At 47.2% G+C, this 11,599-nt stretch overlaps 1 protein-coding gene across 1 annotated transcript in view; it reads right to left on the bottom strand.

Moving 5' to 3' along the window:
* Positions 1-9,192, bottom strand: part of LOC119969747 (embryonic polyadenylate-binding protein-like) — a 62,491-nt gene extending 53,299 nt beyond the window's left edge. Inside the window, 2 exon segments of the mRNA XM_038803786.1 lie at positions 1,723-1,934; positions 8,725-9,192. Of these exon segments, the coding sequence (XP_038659714.1) occupies positions 1,723-1,915 (193 nt within the window). The 5' untranslated portion in view covers positions 1,916-1,934; positions 8,725-9,192.
* Positions 9,193-11,599: the final 2,407 nt, after the last annotated feature.

Consider the following 11,599-nt stretch of genomic DNA (forward strand, 5'->3'; position numbering starts at 1 on the left):
CCTACTTTGCTACACCCGTGTGCCTGCTTTGCTACACCCGTGTGCCTGCTTTGCTACACCCGTGTGCCTGCTTTGCTACACCCGTGTGCCTGCTTTGCTACACCCGTGTGCCTGCTTTGCTACACCCGTGTGCCTGCTTTGCTACACCCGTGTGCCTGCTTTGCTACACCCGTGTGCCTGCTTTGCTACACCCGTGTGCCTGCTTTGCTACACCCGTGTGCCTGCTTTGCTACACCCGTGTGCCTGCTTTGCTACACCCGTGTGCCTGCTTTGCTACACCCGTGTGCCTGCTTTGCTACACCCGTGTGCCTGCTTTGCTACACCCGTGTGCCTGCTTTGCTACACCCGTGTGCCTGCTTTGCTACACCCGTGTGCCTGCTTTCAGTATCTGGTGTACTAGGCCCAAGTCCCTCTGTATTTCCACATTTCTCAATCTATCACCATTTAAATAACACTCTGCCACTCTGTTTCTCTATCTGAAGTGGATAACCGCACATTCATCCACGTCATGCTGCATCTGCCATGTACTGCCCACCCACTCCAACTCGCCTAAATCACCTTGATGCCTCTTAACATCCTCCACACCACTCACTTTCCCACCAAGTTCTGCGTCATCCGCAAACTTGGAAATATTACATTTGGTTCCTGCGGGACCTCACGGGTCCCTGCCTGCCACTTTAAAAATTATCGTTCAGGTATGTACTACGTCTCTCTCCTTCCCTTCTCTCCCCCCCCCCCCCCTTCTCTCTCCTTCCTTCCCCCCCCCCCCCCCCCCCCCCACCCCTGTACTCCCTAGAGGCCCAGAACTTTCTCTACTCCCGTCGAAAAGGGTATTTTAGTCTTCTTTCAACTACCCCCCTCAGCCAAAACATTCCATGTGCCAAAAATACATTTCCATAGAATCCCTACAGTGCAGAAGGAAGCCATCGTGCCCACACCGACCCTCTGAAAGAGCACCCTACCCCACTCCCTATCCCCGGAACCCCACCTCACCTGCACATCATTGGACACTAAGGGGCATTTTTATCATGGCCAATCCACTGAACCTGCACATCTTTGGACTGTGGGAGGAAACCGGAGCACCCGGAGGAAACCCACGCAGACACGGGGAGAACGTGCAGACTCCACACAGACAGTGACCCAAGGCCGGAACTGAACCCGGGACTCTAGACTGTGAGGCAGCAGTGCTAACCGCTGTGCCTCCGTGCCGCCCATAGAATAGCTGCCCATTGTCATTGAATATTTTCTTCTAACCTCTCCACTCATTCATTACAACGTCCTTAAATGAATGAATCTTCTCCATTTGACTCGTTAACCAGGAAAAATTGAGTGTTCCCTGGTTTACTCACTGAATACCCTTCCTAGATCTTCGCCATCATTCCGCTACTAGAATGGAGGCAAAGTCATGAGGGGTTTAGACAGAGTTGATAATTGTTTCTATTGGTGGAAGAACTGAAAATTAGAGCACTTCTTTCATGTGATCGGCACTAGGTTTTTTTTTAATACACAGCGAGTGGTTAGGTGTGGAGTGCAGTGCCTGGGATATTTAATTACCTGTCCAATACCTGTCCTGTAGCAGTTTACATTTTACATGGTAAATGTGCCATTGGTAACTTCTGTCTGTAACTAACAGGAATGGAATGTCGGAAGCATCACTCCTCTGTAGAACAACAAAGTACTCCCAACATTACACAGATTGCAAATCCAGATGACCCCACTCACCATCAGCAGGTTGCTGGAAGTTGATGTAAGCGTACCCCAGGGAACGTCGGGTGACTACATCACGACACACACGGATAGACATGATGGGTCCAGCAGGGGAGAACTTCTCATAGAGCATCGCTTCAGTGACATCGTGGTGCAAGTCCCCAACATACAGCGAGGCGATCGGGTAGCCAGGGCCAGTTGCATTCATTTTTGGAGTCTGTTCAATTCTACAAGACATTTTAAAGAGAGTTATATCTTACTGAAAATAAGCAAATGCAACAAAAGTTGGAATCATCTCAAGCATTGCAGGCAGCAGAGAGATTGGGCTGTTAAGGTGCTTTGTTGCATAGCGTCCCAATCCTCGAGGCAGAGAGGGAGGTGTGTGTCCTAAAGAGGAGAATTCCTCTCATTAACCGCACATCAGCAAATGAATACTAAAGGCAGCTCGCTCCTGAACGCGACCCAAGACCTCCCCCACCCCTTCTCCAGCTGCCTCAGTGAAAACAAGAGCAGTCATGATGCCCCCTGCAGTTCAACAGCTGCCAGGATTCACCACGGTGTACAGGTGGCTAATAACATTGCTCCTGCAGCTCAGCAGAACATGAAATGGGAAACGGAAGGTGGAAGGTAATCATTCCCCAAGGCAGTAAAACACGAGCAGTGGTGTTCATACTGCTAAATCTGCACTGTTCCAACAGATGTAGAAAAATAAACCACCATTCAAAATAATACAGCTTCCATTCACTTTGCCCACCAGTGTCAGGCACGGCCCAGTGTGCAGCACTCTCCCCTCCCAAGGACAAGATTCCAGGTTCAATTCCCAGATTGGACCACAAAACTCCAGGCTGATGGTACTGAGTTGCACTATCAGAGGTGGCAGTTTCCGATGAGATGTTAAACTGAGACCCCGTCAGGTGGATGCAAAGACCCCCACGACATTATCCCAAAGAGCAGCAGAGTGTTCAGGCCAATATTTACCCCACAGTCAACATGACGCTGGAAAACAGTGGCTGGCCACTCTCACATCGCTGTTTGTGGAGCGGAGCACAGATTGACTGCCACATTTCCTACAACGCAAAGTGCCAAAACTTCAAAAATACTTCTGTATTTGAGACCTCAGTGGTTGTAGTGTGGTATATCAATGCGAGCCTTCCTTTTTTGTAAGGTGACATACCCATTTAGAACATAGAACAGTACAGCACAGAACAGGCCCTTCGGCCCTCGATGTTGTGCCGAGCAATGATCACCCTACTCAAACCCACGTAGCCACCCTATACCCGTAACCCAACACCCCCCCCCCCCCATTAACCTTACTTTTTTAGGACACTACGGGCAATTTAGCATGGGCAATCCACCTAACCCGCACATCTTTGGACTGTGGGAGGAAACCGGAGCACCCGGAGGAAACCCACGCACACAGGGGGAGGACGTGCAGACTCCACACAGACAGTGACCCAGCTGGGAATTGAACCTGGGACCCTGGAGCTGTGAAGCATTTATGCTAATCACCATGCTACCGTGCTGCCCTGTCTGCAGACTTCAGGAAGACACTGCCTGGTGACAGACCCGGGTTGAAGGGGAAGGGGCCTGGAATACCTGACTGTGAAGTGCCTCCAATGCTACCTTCCACGGGAATTCACTTCAGCCATCACCACAGCTGTCTACATCCCATCCCAGGCAGAAGTGAAGGCGGCTCTGGGCTAACTGTATACACAGTTATAAAAAACAACGAAACAGAACACCCGGAGGCCTTGTCATTGTGGTTGTGGACTTCAACAAGGCCAACCTCAAGAGTGTACTGCCAAAATTCCACCAACACATCTGTCCCACCAGGGGCGACAACACTCTCGACCACTGCTACTCCATAGTTAGAGGAACAGACAGGAGGTCCTGTGGGAACAAAAGAGACTCACGGTTGGTGTGTTGCCTCCCAGGTGCCAGGGTTCGTGATGTCTCTGATCGTGTTTTTGGGATCCTTAAGGGGGAGGGGGAGCAGCCCCAAGTCGTGGTCCACATAGGTACCAGCGACATAGGTAGGAAGAGAGATGGGGATTTGAGACAGAAATTCAGGGAGCTAGGGTGGAAGCTGAGAGCTAGAACAAACAGTTGTTATCTCTGGGTTGTTACCCGTGCCACGTGCTAGCGAAGTGAGAAATAAGGAGAGAGGGGAGTTGAACACGTGGCTACAGGGATGGTGCAGGAGGGAGAGTTTTGGTTTCCTGGATAATTGGGGCTCATTCTGGGGTAGGTGGGACCTCTACAAACAGGATGGTCTTCACCTGAACCAGAGGGGTACCAATATCCTAGGGGGGGGGGGGGGGGGGGGAGAGATTTGCTAGTGCTCTTCGGGGGGGTTTAAACTAATTCAGCAGGGGGATGGGAACCTAAATTGTAGTCCCAGTGTACCGGATGTTGAGAGTAGTGAGGTCAGGGGTAGGGTTAAAAGTTCGAAAGAGGGCACCGGCAAGCAAGACGCTGGTCTGAAGTGTGTCTACTTCAACACCAGGAGCATCCGGAATAAGGTGGGTGAGCTTGCAGCATGGGTTGGTACCTGGGATCTCGATGTTGTGGCGATTTTGGAGACATGGGTAGAGCAGGGACAGGAATGGTTGTTGCAGGTTCCAGGATTTAGATGTTTCTGTAAGAACAGAGAAGATGGTAAAGGGCGGGGGGGGGGGGGGGGACAGGAGGGTTTTCTGACACAGTATGTAGACAGGCCAACAAGAGGCGAGGCCGTATTGGATTTGGTACTGGGTAATGAACCCGGCCAGGTGTTAGATTTAGATGTAGGTGAGCACTTTGGTGATAGTGATCACAATTCGGTTATGTTTACTTTAGCGGTGGGCAGGGATAGGTATATACCGCAAGGCAAGAATTATAGCTGGGGGAAAGGCAATTATGATGCTATTCGGCAAGATTTAGGATGTATAGGATGGGAAAGGAAACTGCAGGGGATGGGTACAATCGAAATGTGGAGCTTTTTCAAGGAACAGCTACTGCGTGTCCTTGATAAGTATGTACCTGTCAGGCAGGGAGGAAGTTGTCGAGCAAGGGAACCGTGGTTTACTAAGGAAGTTGAAGCACTTGTTAAGAGGAAGAAGGCGGCTTATGTTAGGATGAGACATGAAGGCTCAGTTAGGGCACTTGAGAGTTACAAGTTAGCCAGGAAGGACCTAAAGGGAGAGTTAAGGAGAGCAAGGAGAGGACACGAAAAGTCGTTGGCGGATAGGATCAAGGAAAACCCGAAGGCTTTCTATAGGTATATCAGGAACAAAAGAATGACTAGAGTAAGATTAGGGCCAATCAAGGATAGTAGTGGAAAGTTGTGTGTGGAATCAGAGGAGATAGGGGAAGCGTTAAATGGATATTTTTCATCAGTGTTTACACTGGAGAAAGTCAATGTTGTCGAGGAGAACACTCAGGTACAGTCGACCAGGCTAGATGGGATTGAGGTTCACAAGGAGGAGGTGTTAGCAATTTTGGAAAGTGTAAAAATAGATAAGTCCCCTGGGCCAGATGGGATTTATCCTAGGATTCTCTGGGAAGCCAGGGAGGAGATTGCAGAGCCTTTGTCCTTGATCTTTATGTCGTCTCTGTCGACAGGAATAATGCCGGAAGACTGGAGGATAGCAAATGTTGTCCCCTTGTTCAAGAAGGGGAGTAGAGACAACCCTGGTAATTATAGACCTGTGAGCCGTACTTCGGTTGTGGGTAAAATGTTGGAAAAGGTTATAAGAGATAGGGTTTAGAATCATCTTGAAAAGAACAAGTTAATTAGCGATAGTCAACACGGTTTTGTGAAGGGTAGGTCATGCCTCACAAACCTTATTGAGTTTTTTGAGAAGGTGACCAAACAGGTGTATGAGGGTAAAGCAGTTGATGTGGTGTATATGGATTTCAGTAAGGCGTTTGATAAGGTTCCCCACGGTAGGCTATTGCAGAAAATAAGGAAGTATGGAATTGAAGGTGATTTAGCGGTTTGGATCAGTAATTGGCTAGCTGAAAGAAGACAGAGGGTGGTGGTTGATGGCAAATGTTCATCCTGGAGTTCAGTTACTAGTGGTGTACCACAAGGATCTGTTTTGGGGGCCACTGCTGTTTGTCATTTTTATAAATGATCTGGAAGAGGGTGTAGAAGGATGGGTTAGTAAATTTGCAGATGACACAAAGGTCGGTGGAGTTGTGGATAGTGCTGAAGAATGTTATAGGTTACAGAGGGACATAGATAAGCTGCAGAGCTGGGCTGAGAGATGGCAGATGGAGCTTAATGCGGAAAATTGTGAGGTGGTTCACTTTGGAAGGAGTAACAGGAATGCAGAGTACTGGGCTAATGGCAAGATTCTTGGTAGTGTAGATGAACAGAGAGATCTCGGCATCCAGGTACATAAATCCCTGAAAGTTGCCACCCAGGTTAATAGGGCTGTTAAGAAGGCATATGGTGTGCTAGCCTTTATCAGTAGGGGGATAGAGTTTCGGAGCCACGAGGTCATGCTGCAGCTGTACATAACTCTGGTGCGGCCGCTCCTGGAGTACTGCGTGCAGTTCTGGTCACCACATTATAGGAAGGATGTGGAAGCTTTGGCAAGGGTTCAGAGGAGATTTACTAGGATGTTGCCTGGTATGGAGGGAAGTTCTTACGAGGAAAGGCTCAGGGACTTGAGGTTGTTTTCGTTAGAGAGGAGAAGGCCGAGAGGTGACTTAATAGAGACATATAAGATAGTCAGAGGGTTAGATAGGGTGGACAATGAGAGTCTGTTTCCTCGGATGGTGATGACCAACACGAGGGGACATAGCTTTAAATTGAGGGGTAGGACAGATTTCAGAGGCAGTTTCTTTAGGGATGTGGAGCGCCCTGCCTGCAACAGCAGTAGACTCGCCAAATTTAAGGGCATTTAAGTGGTCACTGGATAGACATATGGATGAAAATGGAATAGTGTAGGTCAGATAGGCTTCAGGTGGTTTCACAGGTCGGCGCAACATCGAGGGCCGAAGGGCCCGTACTGCGCTGTAATGTTCTATGTTCTAACTTCATTTGAAGCCTACTTGTGACAATAAGCGATTTTCATTTCATCCCATTGGAGTCTCCATTGTTTAAGCACAAGACACTGGTATTGGATTTTACCTTCACACCCTCCATGCCTATTTTAAATTCAACCATACTGTGATCACTCCTTCCAAGAGGATCCCCAACTATGAGGTAATTAATTATTCCTCTCTCATTACACAGGACCAGATCTAGGACCGCTTGCTCCCTGGTAGGTTCCATTACATCCTGTGTGAGGAAACTATCGTGGATACTTTCTCTGAACTCTTCAAGGCTGTCTTGACCGACCTGGTTAAGCCAATCGACATCTAGATTAAAATCCCCCATGATAATTGCCGTACCATTTTTAAAATGCATCAGTTATTCCTTTGTTTATTGTCCACCCCACCATGATGTTATTAATTGGTGGCCTATAAGGATACACCCAAATGGATTCAACCTTTTTCTCCATTTGACCAGTATCATCTCTCACTACCGCCCTGATGTCATCCTTAAATATCAGAGCTACATCACCGTACCTCCATGTCTGTCCTTCCGAATAGTCTGATACGCCTGGATATTTAACTCCCAGTCGTGACCATCCTGCAACCATGTCTCTGCAATGGCCACTAAATCAGACTCATTCGCAATGATTTGTGCCGTTAATTCATTACAAACTATTCGAAAAGTGTCCTTACGCTAGTTTTCATATCAGGTTTTTAAATCCTAACACCTCCATTAATAGCATCTCCCGAGTTTTCCTTCCATTTAACTTTTTCACAATTTTCCCTGTAGTTGAACCCACTCCAAGTACTAACCTGCTACTTTGCCTATGTGCCTGCGTGTGTAAGGAAAAATAAACCAACCCTTTTATTTCCATCTCACCTAGAGTTTGTCGTGCAGGTTAAGAGAAAATTGGGACATTTCCCCATTGAAGGGTTGGGCAAATATACCATTTAAGAACAGCTAGATAGTGGGGAAATCAGGGCAGTTTAAATTGCCCCCCCCCCCCCCCCCCCCGTCTGTGCTCGCAAACACAACCCAAAATAAAAACTAAAATTAAGTCCTATTACCAGAATGGACCAAGAAACAAATTCAGCCCCTGGACAGATCACAGGGAGCAGTATTCCAGCGGGAAGGTAATAACCCATCCTCCAAACAAATAGAACGCAGCATAGCAACAGATGGAGCAATGGATAACCTGCATCTACTGCTGCCAAGTTCATCCTATGTACATCTATTAGACACGGATCCATTGGACTGTAATCACTCCTGGAATAGAAATTCCTGATCGATATCACAATCCACGTGTGATTCAGTGACAGACTCGCTCATTCCTCCAAACAGGAAACGATTGCAAAAAGGTGGTTGAATTATTCAACAGTTAACGCTCTCCACCTCTGGGCTCTGGCAATACCTGTTCGAGTCTAAAAGGATAAAACACTAAAGGGGCTGTTAATTTGAGGGGGGTGGTGGGGAGCTGATCACAGGGGTGTGGAGCAGACACTTCAGAAAGTGCCCCCTTTCAAAACCTACCGCCAACCACCTGCGTCCAGCTCCCAGCGAAATTCCCAGTGGGAATCCTCATCACACACAAAAAGTGAATTTAAAGAACATTGACAATGAGTCAGAGGCCCAGCCCCAATAACCAATCCGGTAATCTCCAACATCAAAGATGTACAAACTCTCTGGATGCTCAAGACAAGAAAGATTCTCAAACAGTTTTTGATGAAACCTTTACCCCAATTCCTTGGTCTGGGATTGGGAAAAGGGAACTCAAGTGTTCCACATGGTGGAACAAGAGGCAGAGGGAAATAATCCCACTCCAAAACTCAGTTAAAACTTTCTCCGCAAACTTTCCACCGGCTCCCAGGGTGAGTTTGCAACAATCCCAATTTACAATTTGAACCCTTCCCACAAACAAACCTTCTGAAGCATTAACCCCTTCCACTCCCCCCCAAAAAAACTTCAGCAGAAATAAAATCATCACTAACCGCGGTTATCAAAGGTCGTCTCGCTGCTGTTTGTCTTGAAAGATAATGTTTCTCTTTTTTTTTTATTTAAAAAAAATATTTGGCCAACACAAAATCCGCCCAAACTCCCTCACACCTCCGCCATGCAGGGGCGGGAGGGGGAGCTGCAGATACTTAAATAAACGTTTCAAATCAACAAGAAGTCTGCTGGGATCTCTGGCCCCGGATTAGGTTTTAGTTAATTGCATCATTGCAATTAGAGGTCAAATCAACGCCTTGTCAATTGAAGCACTTGGAATTATGTAGGTGGGGGCTTCAGGAAATGTGGCTATCCTTCATTTATTCGCCCAGGTGTTGTCTCGACTTGGGCTATTCGACTCGGAGAGCATCACAATCAGGGCGAGTCGCCTGCAACTATTGTTTATTGTTTGTTTGGGGGGTTAATTTCCCCTGTGCTTGAATTTCAGTGATTTTCCTTCACTTCCCGTCATGTAATTGTTTAAAACCCCCCTAGAAATTAACTTGCACGTTATCAAAAGGCTCAATGATTGGCTCGTCAATAGGGACCAATAACAACTCACCCCTTCAGTTCCACCAACCAGTGCGATCGTGGCTGATCTGAATCTGAACTCCCATCTCCCTGCCTTGCTTTCATATTCTTCCTTGACCAGGTCTGGCAACAATATCCATCTCCTATTTAAAATCATTCATTGAGGCGACATCTATTGCTTTTATTAATAAAAACTGAAAATGCCAGGAATGTGCAGTACATCCGGGAGCATTTCTTTTTTGGAGAGAGAGAGCTGACATTGCAGGTCAATGATTTTTCATCGGAACTTGCTTCTTGTGTGAGTTCTGCCCTTTTACTAATCTTTGTGAAGAAATAATTCCTAACTTCTCTCGTGGACGTCCTGGCTCTGATTTAATGATAATCTTTTTTTAAAATAATTTTAGAGGACCCAATTATTTTTTTTCCAATTAAGGGGCAATTTAGCGTGGCCAATCCACCTACCCTGCACATCTTTGGGTTGTGGGGGTGAAACCCACATAGACATGGGGAGAATGTGCAAACTCCACACGGACAGTGACCCAGAGCCAGGATTTGAACCCAGGTCGTCAGTGCCGCAGTCCCAGTGCTATCCACTGTGCCACATGCCGCCCCACTTAATAATAATCTTTATTAGTGTCACAAGTAGGCTTACATTAACGTTGCAATGAAGTTGCTGTGAAAAGCCCCTAGTCGCCACATTCCGGCGCCTGTTTGGGTACACAGGGGGAATTCAGAATGTCCAATTCACCTAACAGCACGTCTTTCGGGACTTGTGGGAGGAAACCGGAGCACCTGGGCAAAACCCACGCAGACACGGGGAGAACGTGCAGACTCCGCACAGACAGTGACTCAAGCGGGAATCAAACCTGGGACCCTGGAGCTGTGAGGCAACAATGCTAACCACTGCGCTTTAAGCTGATGTCTCAATGTCATATACCTGTACAGCAGTAGGAACAATGTTCCTCTCTTTCGTGTCATCTCCGGCTCAGTGGGTAACACTCTTGCTCGATTCAGAAGGTTACGGGTTTAAGTTCAACTTCACACAAGCACAAAAATCTAAACTTGAGAAGCCTGCGTAGAAACAAGGGAACGTTGCATTGCCAGAGTTGGTGTTTGTCAGATCAGATGTTAAATGTCTACTCTCCGAAATGGACATAAACAATCCTGGCCCAATATTTTGAAGGCCAGGGGAGTTCTCCCCAATATCCATCCCTCAATCAACACATTTAAAACAAATTATTTGGCCATTGTCACATTGTTTTGGGATCTGGATTTTTTCCCCTCCATAATAACAGTGGGTACATTTCAAAATACATAATTGGCTGTAAAGCACTCTGGGATGGCATGAGGTCAAAGGTGCCAGAGAAATGCAACTTCTTGTTTCTACTCTGCCAATTCCTGAAAACCTCAATCAAATCACTGGTTAACATTCTATATGCCTGGGAATACAAGTCTAGTCCATATGAATAAAGGTACACCCAGGAAGGGTGACATCGGCTGTTGCTCAGTAACCCACTCCATGCACCAGTCCCTGGCATAGGTTCAGATCCTGCCAAAGGCAGCTGGATGGAATTTTCATTCCAACTAATATAATCTGGAATTGAAAACGAGTTACAAAAATGGTGCCATGAGACTATCGTGGATTGTTGTGAAAATCCACCCGATTCACTTTATGAAAGGAAATCCGCCGTCCTTACCCGGTCTGGCCTACATGCGACTCCAGACCCATTCTCCTCTGAAATGGACCAGAAAACCACTCAGTTCAAGGGCATTCAGGGATGGAAACCAATGCTGGCCTTGCCAGTGATGAGCTCAGAAAAGAAAATGCTGCTCTAATTGGCAGGATGTGACTAGTGGTGTTACACAAGAATTGTCCGCAATTATTTACCGTCTTCATTAGTGACTTAGATCATGAGGTAGAAAGCCACATACCAAAGTTTGCTAATGACATAAGTGGTACTTCAGGTGGTGTGGAGTGCAAAATTACAAAGACATTGATGGATTAGGTGAATGGACAGAACTGCGGCAAGTGGATTTCAATGTCGGCAAATGTGAGGCCACCCACTACGCATCTCAAAAGCACAGAACAGGGCACTTTCTAAACGGTGAAAAGCCAGGAACAGTGAAAGCCCAGAGACTTCCCAGGGCAGCATGGTAGCACAGTGGTTAGCACTGCTGCCTCACAGCGCCAGGTTCGATTCCCGCTTGTGTCACTGTCTGCGCGGAATCTGCACGTTCTCACGGTGTCGGCGTGGCTTTCCTCCTGAAAGACGTGCTTGTTAGGTGAATTGGACATTCTGAATTCTCCCTCAGTGTACCTGAACCGACGCTCGAGTGTGGCGACGC

Source organism: Scyliorhinus canicula, chromosome 7 (genome assembly GCF_902713615.1).
Source record: "Scyliorhinus canicula chromosome 7, sScyCan1.1, whole genome shotgun sequence".
In the NCBI taxonomy this organism is placed as follows: Eukaryota; Metazoa; Chordata; class Chondrichthyes; order Carcharhiniformes; family Scyliorhinidae; genus Scyliorhinus; species Scyliorhinus canicula.